At 40.9% G+C, this 17,169-nt stretch overlaps 1 protein-coding gene across 1 annotated transcript in view; it reads left to right on the top strand.

The window, feature by feature from the left end:
* Ryr3 (ryanodine receptor 3) overlaps window positions 1-17,169 on the top strand; it is a 595,983-nt gene that overhangs the window by 353,433 nt on the left and 225,381 nt on the right. The window contains exons 20-24 of the mRNA XM_017800130.2: window positions 5,174-5,390; window positions 9,798-9,902; window positions 11,484-11,587; window positions 12,769-12,852; window positions 15,315-15,474. Coding sequence (XP_017655619.1) covers window positions 5,174-5,390; window positions 9,798-9,902; window positions 11,484-11,587; window positions 12,769-12,852; window positions 15,315-15,474 — 670 coding nt within the window. The remainder of the gene's footprint in view (window positions 1-5,173; window positions 5,391-9,797; window positions 9,903-11,483; window positions 11,588-12,768; window positions 12,853-15,314; window positions 15,475-17,169) is intronic.

Genomic DNA, 17,169 nt, shown 5'->3' with positions numbered 1-17,169 from the left:
GCTTGTTATTGGTATATAGAAAAGCTACAGACTTTTGTAGGTTAATTTTGTAACCTGACACTTTACTGAACGTGTTAATAATTTCTAGGAGTTTTCTGGTGGAATTTTTGGCATCTCTTAGATATACTATCATATCATCTCCAAAAAGGGATAATTTGATCTCTTCTTTTCCAATTATTACTACTTTAATTTCCTGCTCATGTCTTATTTCTCTTGCAAGAGTTTCAAACACTATGTTAAAGAGAAGTGGAGATAGTGGACAGCCTTGTCTGGTTCCTGATTTCAATGGAAATGCTTCCAGTTTTTCTCCACTTAGAATGATGTTGACTGTGGATTTCTTAGAGAGAATTGGACTGGAGGGAACATACCTCAACATAATTAAAGCCATATATAATAAATAAACATTTAAAAATCTATTCATATAGGAAAATAATATGAGGATAAAAAACAAGTAATTATATTTGGTGGGAGATAGGAGATTTAATGGAAACTGAGGAGCAGGGAACAAGCACCTAGAGAAAAAGAAATTACGTTTCAGTTATATATTTTCATTTGTGATGAGGCAGAGGATTTATAGGCTCAACGTTAAGAGTCCAGTACAGAATTCATTGTGAGAAGCAGTACACATAATTCCTACTTCTGCTCCTGGAAATCCACACCCTGGACTTCTGGCCATAGATGAGTAGTTACTGTAGCTTTGATTGTGCAGGTTAGCAATAAAAATACTACGGTCAGCAATTTAAATATCCAAACTTTTTATTATAAAATACAGAGTTGTAGCAGTTAAAAGCTCAGCGGATTCAGCCAAGTAGTGAAAGTTCAGGTTGGTCTCTCAGGGGCTTGCCGCCTACCCAGTTAGCCAGCTCCTATTTCAGGTCCCTCTAGAATTGAACCCAGGGACACTTGACTGGGAATTGTCATGTCCTATGAGTTGGTACAGTGATCGTGTGGCACTGGGCCTTCGGGTGGCGTTCATTATAACTGCTACCTCTTTCACTTCTGAGACCTTTTTGTAGCTTCCTTAGTGAGCTGCATACTAGGAACTCCTTCCATAAATCTTTATTATTGCTGTCTTTAGTTTATTATTATTATTATTATTTGTATCTGTGTGTGGATATGTGTACATGACTGCATGTGTCTTCAGAGACCAAAAGAAGGCATTGGATCCCTTGGAGGTAGAGTTACAGCAGTTGTGAGCCACCAGATATGGATGCTGGGAATAGAACTCAGGTCCTCTGGAAGAGCAGCAATGTCTCTTACCAACTGAGCCATCTCTCTGGTCCCCCATAGCTCTTCTGACATAGCACTGCCCATGCTTCCCTCTATATACCACTACTCCCAGCCCACCTCAGAAGCCCTGGGCTTCTGACCTCTTCTAAAATGTTTTCCTGGAGAAAGATCTTTGGGTGAAGGTTGATGGCATACTCCTCTGTGGAATCTGTATTTGCCCTTCCAGGGAATAATCCCTCTCATCGCCCTGACAAAAGGATGATTCTCTTATACAGCACTTTCTTGTTTACTCTGTCACCCCTACTAACCTTCAGGGTTGTCTTGTCTATCTTTTGAGCAGTCCCTATCAGCTGGCTTCATATGGGTAGACAAACTCCCTGGTCTGCAGGAGTTCTCTCTGAGAAGATTCTTTCCCTCCTCAATCTGGAAATGGGTGTTGGGCTGAGGCTGATAAAACTGTCTTTGTGGTTTTGGTATAACCTGCATAGTTGACTGCACTTCTCTTCAGAGTACGAAGACTGGGCATCTGAATTGTTGATTCATAGATCTGCTTTTGGACTTCTGCTTTTAAGAACATACCTCAATACTTGTAATTCAGGCTGGGTACATGACTCAGTGGAAGAGCTTTTGCCTAACATGTGCAAGGTTATGGGCTCAATCGTTAATACTGTATATTTGTCAGTAGTTAAAGTAAGTTTGGGGCATTTTATTTCCTTTTAATTGTATCCTTCAAACTTAACATTTTATTACTCATCATTTCCTTTGACTTCATAAATCTGGTACAGACATGGGCCTCCCACAGTATCTGTGGCTGTTTGTGGGATCCCTTGCCACAGACTCTAGCCAGTTGTTCCTGGGCAATGAGAGAAATGTCCACAGGTTGAGTATCTCTGGGACCAGTGCCCATTCGTTCCCACCTGCTGGAGAGCAGGGATTCTCATCAAGGAGGACTTCTAACACAGTTCGCAACCTTGTCTTCTACCCAGTGAAGTATAGCATAATGATGTCTGAAGATAAGTGCTTCAGTGAGCAATAGTCACTGATTTCTGCCTGCGTTAATTTCCCAGGTTTTACAGTTCTTGTGGCCATTAGAGAAGATAAGATTAAAACTTAAAACTAAATTATTGCTCATTTTAATAATAGAGCATAAAAACAGAAAGCATTGTTCTCTTTAGATGCTACATAGAAGTCAACCAGTCTTGACTTGTTATCTATCCAGCAGATTTTAAAATGTAAGAGAAATTTCAAAAACTAAATTCAACTGGCAAGAGTTCTCATGAATAATTAAATCCAGCTAGAAGTCCTCATATAGACCATCTGTGTGCTCCTGGAGTCCACATGGTAGTGAGTGGCAACAGTCTTGCTGTATGAACCCCCAAGCATTCAGCCTCCCAGAGGAAGATCACCAATGAGAAGAGAGAACTCCCCCACCCAACTCTTTACTCAGAAAGATTAATTTTATCTTAAGATTTTAGCATGTCAATAACACAATCTGTTATATTGAAATTGAATTTGGAAGTTCTCAGCAAATACTTTTGTGGTTTAGTCATTATTACCCCCAAGGTTCACTAAATTAGCAACAGTAGAGCTGAATGACTCGACTTCATTTTAACGTCATTGCTCATGTTCTTAATTCACATAAATCATGCCCTATTGCATAACACATAATGTGGGCACACTCCCGGGGACAGTTGTGATTCTAATTCTATACTGCTGTTGTTTAGTGTTTTAAAATGGGAAAGTGGGAGGCTTTGTGTGATTTCTATAATTAATTTTAAAACAGCATTTTATAAAATGCTGTTTCAATAATCTATTCTTGTTTAGAAGGGGGAAAAACTTTAACAATTCTCAGAGATTTTTATTTTCCATTTTCATGATTAAGATATTTCCACAATTTAAATTATGCAACCAACAATGAGACTCTTGCATGGCTCACCTCCCAGAATGTTCCAATGAAAGGAAGTGAGGTCTGGTGGAGTGTCCTGCATTGGAAACCTTGCTGAATCATAACCTTCCTCCACACACACATCACCCAGTCCACACATGCACCAGATCTACCAGCAATTCTTAATAGTGCCAATGCTTAAAACAAAGCTGGTGTTTGGCTGCTTGGAAGACCTTACTCCAAACCATTCTTCTTTTCCTATGACTATTTCCAGAGTGTCCTAAATGGCCCTAAATCTATCTATGGAGAGCAGCTAGAAGAATACTAAATTTCCTCACTTTAAACCTCATGATCAGTTTCCCACCCAGAATGAAGTCAAACTCCTTGTCAAGGCATACAAACTGCTTTATCCATCGCTACCCTCACATCACATCTGTTGTTCAGGCCTGTAGTGCTCTCACCCATACCACTACCCAAGCTCTTCCCCACCTCAGGGCCTTTGCACATGTTCCTCTACCTGAAATACACTTCCTCTACATCTTAAACCCATTGGTTTCTCTGCAGAAAGACTTTTCTTGATATCATCTCTAGAAGCCACCTCCTTCCTCAAGTTATGTTACATACCCTTCCTTCATTCCATCCGATGTCCTTGTTAGTCATTAAACCTACTGGCCTGCTAGAGAACCTATTTTGTGACACCAACAACACTAAATATGTTGTTCCTTTCTGAATCTTCAGAGCAGTCAAGTGTGAGCTGTGTGGGCTAAGCCGATGTTTGTTCAATAGAGACAGTGAAGGAGTGAAGGAGTGTTGTATGCCAACACTGTGTTTATATTGATTTTTCCTGTGTGAAATTGCTGTTTTGCCTGCAGGGATACATATCTTGCGATGTTTTAATTACTTAAAGCTGTGGTCCTGTTCCTCCAGTTTATGTACTTGCAGTGGGTTTGTGAAAGCTACACTTGTAGTCAAAAGACTAGGATCATAGGAAGTGCCATTTTGAAATAGCTTGTTTGGCCCATTTCTGCTTCCAGGGAAAACCTAGGCATTTGCCCGAACCTAGCCAGTACATACAGAAAGCTGAAATTCAAGTAGAATGCTCGACGAAAGTATTCAAATGCTTCTTTTGTTGATAATTAGGCCTGCCTGCCCTTGCCATGATCCCCAACGAGTCCTTTCTCCTTCTTTGGGAAATGAGAATGGGCTGGGCTGAGGTGATCCAAGTAGCCAGACGTCCTTTTTGTTTTAGAATCAGCACTGGTAGGAAATGCTGTTAGATTGAGTGTATTATGGAAAGGGGTGATATATGTGGAGGAAGGATGTGATTTAGAAATTGGGGTGGACCATGGTGTCAGGCCTGATTGCCAACAGAGAGCTGGTGCTTCTAAGGAAAATGCTGACATCCCCTTGAGCAAACACTTGCCCATCTGTCCTCCTGCAACTGCCACCTCACCGTTGCCCTCATATGTCTGCTCTGGGGAACTGCAGCCTCTGCCATATGCCAGGTCTGTTCCATACCACTGCCAGGTATACTATTTCTGTTAAAGATTCTGGCATTGCATATTTTTGCCTAAATAGTCAGAATTTACTATTTTGTTGGTATAATCATATTATGTTGTCTTTAGCTAACATGTGGATAATTTCTCCCAAGTAAAGATACATATTGGTGTGGTACAATTTCAGTATGGTCTTTTCGGAGAAGAATCTCATCATAGTTACTATTTTTCAGTATTGCAGTAATATATAGTAACTGCCTACCAGAGTAAGGATAAACACCTAGTATATAATGAAGAACCTAAGAATATATTGTTAAAGTTTATCTGAGGATCATGCTTGGGCATTCGGTTCACTCTCTTTCTCTTTGTCTCCCTCCCTCCCTCCTTCCCTCCTTCCTTCCCTCCCTCCTTGAAGATATTTACTGTGCTGAATCTGAGTTCAGTGGCTTCCCAGAAAAATGCCTTGGCAGGAGTTTGAGTATAATCTTTAATTTTCATTTATTGGACTGGGATACATGTTCACCTCTCTATTCCTGCTGTCTTGACCCCAATTCCTTGACAGAGTACGTTTCCTGATGGGTGGTCGTCATGGAGAATTTAAGTTTCTGCCTCCCTCTGGATATGCTCCTTGCTATGAAGCCTTACTTCCAAAAGAGAAGATGAGATTGGAGCCTGTCAAAGAATATAAGCGTGATGCTGATGGTGTTAGAGATCTACTGGGTACCACTCAGTTCCTCTCACAAGCCTCTTTCATCCCATGTCCCATAGACACCACTCAGGTAAGCTCAAATTGCAAATGACAGGCAATCTCATTGAGCTTATTGAGGGCCTTCACTCTGTGAAGAATGGAAAGAAATATTTCAGTATTCTCCAAAAATTCACAAACAAGTTAAAGATGTAAGAAGCATATATGTTATTTTCAAAAGGCCAAATGTAATAAATGCAAAATGAACAGGATGCACATGCTTTAAGATGGGTTGTTTCTAGGACTCTGTGCAAACAGATGGAACTTAGGGCCTTTAAGAAGATTAAATGAGGTGGGACCTTGCACAAGGGTAATATAACAGCAATGGGGTAAAGAAGGGCCTGGGAGTAGAAACATAAGTAGAGACAGGTGGCAATTCCAAGTCTCACATGACTGGACAGTTGGGAGGAGGAGGAACATGCAAGAGGCAAGTCAAAAATAAATCAGAGAGAGGGGTTAGTGCGCACATGTGGGAGTGCTGGGGGATGGACATTTTCCCTTTCCAGGGTCTGTGTTTGGGAAGAGGCAAATTATGTGGTACAGTAAGGAGCTTGCAAAGGTTTTCAGCAGCTCTTATGCACCAGTGCTATGTTTTAAGTGTGTGTATGTGTATGTGTGTGGGGTGTGTGAATGTGTAGATGTGCTTGTGGGGGTCTGCTGGAGTGCACACGCGTGTTCAGGTATGAAGACTAGATGAGAGTAAGCCTCAGGAAGGTAATCCACCTCCTTTGAAGCAGTGAGTCATCGGCCTGAAGCTCACCAAGTTGGCCAGACAGGCTGACAAATAAACCCCAGATATCCTCCTGTCTCTACCTCCTCAATGCTGGGATTGCAAGTGTGGCATGTTGCACCCTGACACTTTTATGAGTTTGGGGATCAAATTGGGTGCTTGTGTTTGCAAGGCAAGTTCTTTACCAACTGAGCCATCCTCTCAACCCCACCAGTGCCATATGAATCACTAGTCTAGATTCTATGGAAATGAATGGAAAGGGATCCTGCCCCTAACAACATATCTGGATAGTAGGTCTTTTGGCTTATAAAATGTCTCTTGTATCCATTTCTATAACATTCATGTGATCATATTGTATTAGATATGTATGACCATATCTATATGGTTATATTGGTTTTATTTCATATTATTTGAGACAGACATAATGTTGCTATGTAGCCCTGGCTGGCCTGGCACTCACTATGTACCCAAGGCTGGCCTTGAACTGTCAACAATAATCTGCCTTAGCCTTGCAAGTGCTGAAGTTACAGGCATACGCCACCACATCTGGCTTATGTATAGATCGTGAGTTTGCTGTTCATGCCAGGGCATGCAAAAAAAGACAGTGAATGGGATTACCTATGGGCTGACTGCCCCTGCTAAATAATTACTATGACCAGACTTCCTGGAAGACGGTAAACCCAAGTTCAAATGAATGAGGGAAAGTTTTGTTGAGGGAGAAGAGCACTGGACCCAGGAGTGAGAAAAGTTTTCTAAGCATGCATATGATGCTTGTATTGAGTGTCAGTTGGACAAAAGTCTGGAATCACCAAGCAAACCTCCAGGCACACCCATGAGGGACTATCTAGTTGAGGTTAGCCTCTGACCAGGCCTATGATGGATTATCTTGAATAGATGAGAAGAACCACCCTAGAGGAGGATAGCACCAGCCCCTGGGCTTTGGTTCTAGACTGCATAAAAAAGAGGAAGCTAGCTGAGCATGAGCCTCATCTCCCTCTGCTACCAGACTGTAAATACAATGTGACCCACCACTTCCTCAACCTCCTGCCTCCTTGACCTCCCCACCATGACGGACTCTGCCCTTGAACTCTGAGCCACACAAAGTTTTTCTCACTTAAGGTGCCTTTGTCAGTGCACTTTATCACAGCAACCAGGAAAGTCACTAAGATAGTTCGGAATTAAAGATTTAGAAAACAAAGAGCAAGTCAGGAGCACTTCAGGATCTAGACCCAAACCTGAGTTTTTAAGAACCCCTTTAAGTAAATAAAGGCTGGGCAATAAAGGAATTTTCTTTGAAAAGGTGCAATGTATTGCCTTGAATGATACCTTACAATTTTTTAGAATCAACCATTCTGTGAAATTATTGTCAAAGGAGAAATGTAAGATATTCAAGGCTAATAGACCAGCATCCTTGGGATGCATTAAAGGATGTTCATAGGTTAAGTATTGTTAATTAGAGCATTTAATGCTTAGCCTGGCTAGATTTCTCCCTGAGTACGTTCCCATCCCCTCATTGAGTGCTAAAAGAAAAGACCCCCAACTCTAATCAGACCCCTGCGGCCCAAGGCTCTGAGGAGGCAATGATGCTACTTTGTTGCATGTTGTGTGTTGAAATCACTGAAATTTTGATTAGGTTATGTGTGGAGATCACTTTCACAGAAACTACACTTTCCTCTTTCACCACATCCTGTCAGTTTCTCTAGCCTGAAACTCCACTTTGGAGCTATGATCAACTATGGAACACTTAGTTCAAAGAGATGACCTTAGTTAAGCACAAACCACTTACAGTTGTAACTTGTTTATGAAAATTTTCCCCACTTTACTCCTTACAAAAAACATCATGGCATTTACTTTAATGACTTTTCATAATTAAGATTTTTTAATATTTAAGCTGAAAGATAAATAGCATTAACATATACTTTACATATTTTATTGCTTCTTTTCCCTATGATCTTTATATTATCACCACTTTATATTTTTCTCTATAAAACATTTTCTCATACAAATATCCCCCACGTCCCCCAAAATTGAGATTCTTTTTGATAGTGGAGTTTTAGTAATGGAAACAGTAATCATTGTAATAGAGCTGGAGCTTCAAGGCCAGCAGGTAATGAAGAAGTGAGGAAGATCAAGCGCACAGGCCATCCTGAGGCATACAGCTGGTTCCAGCTCCAGAAAACAGCTGCCAAACAAGTGTGGGACCAAGGGTCATCATCTTCAAGTGGACAAAGGAAGTCGGAGTCTGGATTGTTATTTGGGTCTTTCATTTCTTAGGGCTCTTAAGCAATAGATATGTAAATAATAGTAATTATGCTGGGCATGGTGGCGCATGCCTTTAATCCCAGCACTCTGGAGGCAGAGGCAGGTGGATCTCTGTGAGTTCAAGGCCAGCCTGGTCTACATAGTCCCAGGCCAGCTGGAGCTACAGGGAAACCCTGTGTCAAAAGAATAAATAAATAAATAAATAAATAAATAAATAAATAAATAAATAAACTGCTTAAATACTAATAATTACAAGTTAAAGAAAATAGGAGAAAAGAAAGTGTGCCCTCAGTTTGCACACTCTGTGGAGAGAAGAACAAGTATCAGAAAGCACGGAGAAACTCCTGGAGGTGAAGGGCTTTTCAGGAGGGGCTTCTCAAAGGTAGGGATGCTGTGCTAAATTCAGAAGGATAAGTGCTGAGGGTGATTGATGGGTGATTGAAAGGAGTGATGTGTGTGTGTGTGTGTGTGTGTGTGTGTGTGTGTGTGTGCATGTGTAGAGTTCTACTAAAGTTCAGGTTGCACACGTGAGGCACAGCACTATAAAACAGCATAGTCTTTCAGAGTAACTTCAAGAAATTTGGAAATGTGTTTCTAGAGACAAAGGTGAGAGGATTATGCACTTAATATGTTTAGTCCTGTCTTGGAATGACAAGCAGCACTTGGGGAACACTCAGGAGCAGTGTTTTAGTGAAAGTGTTTTGTTATAGACTCATTCTGTAAACTAATATTCAAGAATAGATTGGTGAAGTGTTGTAGAGGCCAATCATGAGGCTCTTGAGGTGGTCCAGTGAGAAAATAATGAGGTTGGGGATTATAAAGAAGGGGACACCTCAGAAAGATAGTTAGAAAATACTATGGCAGCTACTATGGCTTGGGAAGTCATGTGAAGGGAGAGGGAAAACAATGAGATGACGTGCAGGCTTGAAGTAATCTGGAGCTGCATGAGAAAAGCAGAAAACCAAGCAGGAAGAGAGAAGGATTTTGAAAGAAAGATAACAAACCCCACTTTGAGTTGAGTATTGTAGTCAGTTTGAAGAAAATGTCCTTTCACAGTTGGAACTGGGGGACTAAAGAGTATAGTTAGAGATACATCAACTTGGGAAAGATGATCTGTGGGTGTGTAGGTGTAGGTGGGGTCTCCCATGGAGGAAGTGTAGAGTAAGGAAAGGCCAGCCATCATAGATGAAGGGCATGCAACAGCCATATCTGCAGGAAAGACCTAGAAGGAATAGTCCAAGAGATCACAAGAAGCAGAGAGGAAACCAAGAGAGGGAGGGAGGTCTGGACTCAAGTCAAGTAGAGTGAGTTCCAGACAGGACAGTCAGTCCCCTGTCATCTTCTACAATCAGTTCATCTGGGGTAGCCGACCCGCTATTGATTTTATGATAGATTTTAATCCAATTAATTTTTATAGCTCTGCCTTCTCTCTTGCTCCTTTTCATTCAGGTTGTTTTACCACCTCAGCTAGAAAAGATCCGAGACAGACTGGCTGAAAATATCCACGAGCTTTGGGGAATGAATAAAATAGAGCTCGGCTGGACTTTTGGCAAAGTATGTGTTTCAGTCGCCAGCCCATGAGTGGATTGCCTTACTACTTGAAAAGGTTTCTTAAACACTTAAAGGAGAATGAAAGCCTGATGAACCAAAACTCCCTTCTTCCTGAGACCTGTCCAACGTTTCCAGTATTCAGCAGCCTAGCTCCAAAGAGACCACCTCTTCCCAGGCACAGCCAAGAACCTGTCTCCTGTCTTAACTCAGATCCTGGTTTCTTTTATTTGAGGGACATGGGTACAGCCATTCCTGCACACCTTAGGACACTCATTCTCCTTCTTCCCCTCACAAAAAGTTGTTTTTTCTGTGTGGGTGGTGAGAGCTGGCTGATTCATTGTTTAGAATCAGAAGTTGTTTAACGTGGCTTTCGGATGTATCACAAAGATTAATGGGCGCTGGAGGGGGTTAAGGAATCGCTTACTAGAAAGCATTTTTCAGAGAGAATGTGACTTGCCTTTGCTCTATGATTTGTATAAGGTCACTTCTGAAGGCAGAAGGACCGGTGAGTTCTGCAGCTTTCTGCGACCCTGACTCTCTCTAGTGATACATATTCCTGTTAGTTACTGAAAAGGCCCTGCTCTCAAATGTGTATGTCCACAGCTTCCATAAAATATTCTCCTTCTGAGTGATCACCACTCCACTGTGTACTCTCGAAATCTGTCCTTTAGAGAACACAGCACAATTGTAATTTTAACTTGTATTTATTCCTACCTTCATTTTCTCATTATTAAATACCTAAAATCTAGCTCAGTGAACTCAACAAGTATTTATTAAATGAATAGATGAGTGAATAAGTTACTGTTTGGATTCACACTGCTCAGCACAATAGCAAGTGCTCCTGAGCACTTGAAAAGTGGCTAATTAGGATTGTGATGTGCTGTGTTATCACACTGAATTTTTTTTTGAAACAGGGTTTTCCTTCCTATAGCCCCAGCTGGCCTGGAATTCACTTTGTAGACCAGGCTGGTCTTGATCTCACAAAGAGATCTTCCTGCCTCTGCCTCCCAAGTACTGGGATTAAAGGCGTGTGCCACCACACTGAGCTCACATTGGATTTTGAAGATTTTACATTGTTTTATTTTTATATACTATCTCATAAAATTTTTAAAGGATAACATTTCATATGAGTTAAAATACATTGCTAATAATTAATTTCACACACTTCTTTTGTTTTTCTAATGTGGCTATTAAAGCTTTTGAGACTGCATACATGGTCCATATGTGTGGGTGACACTTGTCAGTATTCTGTGGTTCTTTGTGATCAGAATAGTGCTATCCTTCGATAGTATTATGGTGACATAAATTTTTAACAGATAAAAGCATGGCTACCACTTGTAAAGTTACTTCTCTGGAAAATCATGTTTACCTAAGTGCAGAGATCTGTCTAGAAATAAATTCACAAAGTACAAATCATTGGCAGCTTGGGAGCCATGTGCATCATTTTCCAAGATGAGCGTGTCTGTTGACTTATCAGCAAGTTTCTGTTTTTGCCTTGCTGGTATGGATTGCCTGGGCCATGTTTCAAATGGTGTTGATTTCTGTCAAAACTTAAATTGTACTCTTTCTTATATCATCACCCAGGCACGGGATGATAATAAAAGACAACACCCCTGCCTTGTGGAGTTTTCAAAGCTCCCCGAAACTGAGAAGAATTATAACCTTCAAATGTCAACTGAAACCTTAAAGTAAGTATTTAATTGAAGTTGGACTAAACAGTGAGTGGACAAATGAGTCAAGACACTATAACTAAACTGCAAAGATGTGTCTCTCTTGCCTGAAAACATGACACATTTTGCTAGATTAGAAAGGATGGTGATTATTCATGCCTTGGAAGGATTTAGCATAGTGAATAGCTGATCCACAAGTATTATTTATTCCATGTGTTTCTCCAGAAACTATTTGCTAGAAATAAGGAAAAAGATACAGGAGACAAGGGGGAAAAGAAGAGAAACAGAGGACCAAGTGTTACTTATAGTTCTTGGTAAATCAAGAAAAAAGACAAGGCTTTTTTTTTTTTTTTTGAACCAATGGAAAATATTGTTTGATTCACTAAAATTCTGTGTTTTTTTAAAATAACTTGCCAATTATTCCATGTTCCTAAAATATAGCTCAGACTTCCTAGTCTACCTTGGCGCCTCCCATTTTGAATTCCTTTTGTGCTTGGTGTTTGCTTGTTCTTTTATTTCCCTGTTCCCTAGCGGTCAGTGCAGAACTTCCTAACATTGTCTTGTTGACATGGCGAAGGTGTATAAGCTGCTTTTCCTCCAAGGCTCACATATCTGATATCATTAATTAAGCTGATGCTTTTTGAGGTAATCACTTTACATATCATGGTACACCAGGCATAGTTCACAGTGCTATGCAGACATCACATAGCCAAGTATTTGCTGCAGGTTTAATACTAGAATACTATCCATTTCATAAAATTAGAGGCTGGATATAATTCAAAGTGAATTTATAAACTAGAAAATGTCTCCATGAGGGGTAATTAACCAGCTTCTCTTTCATGTTCCTCTGCCTGCTATCATCAGAATCAGAAGTTGGCAAATTATGGCTCACGGGAAAAGCATACCAGCTACCTGTTTCTGTAAATAAATTTTTATGGTAACAAAGCCAAGCTCATTGGTTTGTGTGTTCTCTGTGGCTATTTTGTTCCATAATGGCAAAACTGGGTAGATGTGACAAAGATGTATGGACTATGAAACCTAAAATGTTTGCTCTCTGGCGCTTTACAAAAAAACATTTGCTTAACCCCTGGTCTAAACGAATGGCTATTGTTTACTTTTATCAGTTCCGGTGTGGATTAGAGCTCTGTTATCCTTCACCTTCCAGTTAACCCTTGTCTTCTCTTTCTGTTACATCACAGAACCCTCCTGGCCCTGGGGTGTCACATTGCTCATGTTAATCCAACTGCTGAGGAAGATCTCAAGAAGCTCAAACTGCCCAAAAAGTAGGTAATTTGCTAATGGTTCAAGGAGGGTTTGACCTCAGTTTATAAGCTAGGAGGGTTGGAGACATAGGTAAAAAGGCAGAAGAGGGCTGGAGAGATGGCTCAGTGGTTAAGAACACTGGATGTTCTTGCAGAAGACCCAGGTTTGAATCCCGGCACCCACATGGCAGCTAACAACTGTGTGTAACTCCAGTTCCAGGGGATCCGACAGCCTCTTCTGTCCTCCACGGGCATTGCGTGACATGGGTGCAGTTATCTACATGCAGGCAATATACACATACACATAAAATAAAAATAATATATAAAAAAGGCAGAAGAAAGACCATATACTTGCTGGTAGCAGCATAGGATGATTCCTCAGTTATCTAAATGACATTAAGCCCCTCAGAAGATGCCTGATGAAAAGGAAATATTTCAAGGTATCCCCTCTTTTTGCTCCTTCTGCGCAGACCTAATACCACAGTGTTCACTTTTAAGCTAGGAGACACGAAGCCCTCAAACCATTGCACCATCTTTGGTCTATAGGAGCAGCAGTTGGCAAAGGAACTTGGAAATGGTTCCTAGCCTCAGCAAAACTTCGGTCCACTTCTCTGGCACTGTGCCAACCCATAAATCCTCAGTGCAATCTACCAAGATTTTATTTGCCTCTATGTAACTGTGTGTCCTACTGTCCCTCCCACATCTACATTCAGGCAAAGTCACACATTCTCACATGTTCAGACACTTGCCCACTGGTGCATCTGCTGGTTTCCTCACTGCTTCAACGCTTGCTTCTGTGTGCCAGCCCTGGGTACACTACACAGTCAAGCACAGGCACCTTCATTACATCAGAGCAAAGGCAGTATCAGCTTTAGTCAAATTATCCCTTGCTTCTTCTTGAATTCCCAAGCTGCCAAGCCACTCTTACACATTTCCTTGGTGACAAGGAAATTGTATCTAAAAGATGGCATCTGGAGAGGCACACTCCTGGCTAAGGTTGCTAGGGCCAATGTACATTGATGCTTGTTGACTCCAACCAAAGCAGGTATACCGAGAAGATAGATGCAGGACAGTTTTGTCTGACTACATTAGATCCTGAATCTTGCACTACCAAGAGTATCCTGGATAGAATGGGCCCTAGACTATTACATTCAGGTTCTGGCTCTGATCTAGGCAGTGGTCCTAAGGCCTTTAGGCACCTTTGGACTCATATTCCCACATGGATATGATTAACTCTCTGGGCACTCACTCTATCTACATTCTACCAGCCTTCCTCCTTATACAGTATGTCTACCTGAACTCATACTAAATTCTTTGACATTTGCAAGTTATCTGTCAAATTATAGGCATCTGAGGCTGTGACTCCTGAACTGGAGAGCTAACTGCAAAGGTCACTTCAAGCTTGCAAATATTCAGCTGTCATGGCATTTTTTTAAATTCTAAGAGCAAAAGTTGAGCTTTCCAAGAATAAATGGGCAATCTATGCTTATTTATAAGGAAACCTCTAGCTCAAGGCTTTGTCCTTGTTAATCTGGGTTTTACCTTTTTGTGAAGTAGAATGGAGGAGTTTCTAATAATGTGGCAACATACCGGACGCACCCATCGTTTTCAGGGCACATCAGTAGTTTTCTTAGAAATAAAAATGGATTTGTACTGACAGTGTATTTTCTCCTTTGAAATATGTGCCTTTTATCAGTTATAAGAATGGTACATCAGGGTCTTCATCTATGAACTTAAACTAGAGTTAAATTATCAACACAAGAGGGGCGATTTTGTCTGTACCCTCATTTACTTAGCTTTCTTTGCACTCTTGATCTAAAAAAAAAAATGAGAAAGAAAAAAAGAAAGAAATCCTGGCTAATGCAAAGACTCATAAAGTGCTGTTTAAAGTGCTGAGAATAAGTGGTTGTGAGGAGTGGTCAGCCATAGATGGGCTGTCTGGATCTCCTACATCCTCAAGGCTCAGGAACCACAAAAAAGAGGAAACATAAGGAAGGTAAGAGCCAGAAGATGGGGTGCTGTGAAATGCTGTCCTCTAGATGTCACATGGCTTTTGCACACAGGAACTCACAGCAGCAGTGATTCCCTGCACAAACCGGTTAAAAACTCAGTGTGGAAGTGGGGAGGAAATCTGGAGGCCCCACCCAAGCTGGGGAGTTATTGGCAACTGATAGTTGCTGGAAAAGAGTCACTTTTCTTTGAGGGGTGGTCATGTATATGTTGCCATGGCTCGGTGGATGACTCAACACCCATGTGCATATACGTAGCACTAATTGCATTATTTTTTAAAAGAGGACATGAAATTGGGAGTGTGGTATATTGTGGGGTGGAGCTGTGATTCGAGGGTGATAGTGGGGTTTGGATATGATCAAGATACATTATATACATGTATGAAACTTTCAAACAGTAAATTTTTTAAAACTTGAAATGGGGGAATCTTACATAACTTTCCAAAATCTCTATATTTTTGCATTTACTTGTAGCTATATGATGTCCAATGGCTACAAGCCAGCCCCTTTGGATTTGTCTGATGTGAAGCTGTTACCACCTCAGGAAATTTTAGTGGATAAACTTGCTGAAAATGCACACAATGTTTGGGCAAAAGACAGAATAAAACAAGGATGGACCTATGGCATTCAACAGGTGAGAAGATGGGTCAGGCATGTTAGAGAATTAGATGTGATCATCCATCAAAATGCCATTTTGCTGCGGAGCGTGTTAGACTGGAATTGGGTGTTGCCTTTGCGCTCTGTCCCTCACACTGCAATCTATTATTTTTTAGAATCATGGCCTGGGTGGAATTTGTAATATTCACATTGACATTGACTACAGATGTAGTTCTGATTTTTCAGAAATGGATACATTTTATCTTTCCCTTTGTTAGAGATTCACTGGAAAAATGCATTGCCTGTGTGTGCATCCACTAGCTACACTTTATCTCTGTCATATTGCTTGCACTATGGAGTTAAGTTTTCATGCTAGTGTCCAAGGCCAAGATAAGCAGCAAATCAGTAACCTAGGTTAATAATGTTTCTGGGATGAGATGTGAGAACAAAATAGCATCACAAGTCAGCAGTAGTTCTGAAATGGTCCTAAATAGCCACTGTCTGTAGCTATTCCTCTCTTGAACACTTCTGACCTCCTCCCAGTAACTACCACTGAATGCAAAAGGGAAGTAGCCTAGGAAAAGGGTAAAGCAGCCTTCCCAGAAGCCTGATCCATTGAACCAAGGATTTCTGGGCAGGGCTCGGCTTTGATAAGAAGTAACCTAACCATTGCTAGGTTCATAGCAAGGAATCAAGCAGAGTTTGGAAGTCATTTGACCCAACTCTTTTCCTAAAATATTTCCCTCATTTCAGTAATTACTAAGGATTAGTATCTTGGAAGTTCACCTGAGCTAATTCATACCTGAGCCTCTGTTTATATTTCTTACTACCATGACAAATACCCAACAGAAGCAATTTAAAAGAAGAGAAGTCTATTTCACATTCTAATGCATCGTGGTGCGGAAAGGCACATGACTACAGTGGCTTGGTCTGTGGCAGCAGGAGGTTATTCATATCTTGCTGGATCAGGATACAGAACACTAGGAACTGAGACTGGGCCATCACTTCAAATGTTTATCTCTAGTGTCTTATTTCCACAAGCCAAGCTTCACCTCTTAAAATATTCCACACTCTGCCAAAATAGTACCACCAGCTAAAAGGCCAGGTATCCAAACACAAGAGCCTGTAGGAAACATTTCAGATTCAAACCATGACATCCCAGAACCTGCGGAAATCTGGAAACCAAGAAGACTGCAACTATGAAAAACATGGAGGACCAGGGAATGAGGAGGTTTGAATAGTGTGACATGCATAGTAGTTTGAGTGACTTTTCCTGCAGTTGTCCATACTGTTTCCTTAGTTACCCCTAAGGAACTGAGGATCGTTTATGATAAAGTGGACCAACTCTGGCTTTGCCACCCTTTCTGATGTCTCTTAGGAAGGTTTGATTAAGACACTGTTGTGGGGAGTCAGTCACAGTTAAATGAGGGCATGAATATCCGTAGGGGAATAGTTATGCAGTTCCCATCTTGCCTGGGAATGAAGCTTACGAAGCAGTTTTGTGACATTTCATTTTATTTGCAGATTGGCATTGTTAAAGTGTGTTTTCAAAAAAAATTTCTCCATTTATACCTACTTAATCCTGAAGAGTAGTGGCAAATATGTACATTGCTAAATATCAAGGCGCTTGGGGAAAATCTAATAGACTAGTATGAGCTAGCCAGGCATGCAGCAATATGTGAGTGGGACGAGCTACTTGTAAAACTGAAATGTGTTTTCTTGACACCTTTCC

This window comes from Nannospalax galili, unplaced genomic scaffold (assembly GCF_000622305.1).
Source record: "Nannospalax galili isolate Female #2095 unplaced genomic scaffold, S.galili_v1.0 scaffold999, whole genome shotgun sequence".
In the NCBI taxonomy this organism is placed as follows: Eukaryota; Metazoa; Chordata; class Mammalia; order Rodentia; family Spalacidae; genus Nannospalax; species Nannospalax galili.
This window is presented reverse-complemented; position numbering and strand designations above follow the sequence as displayed.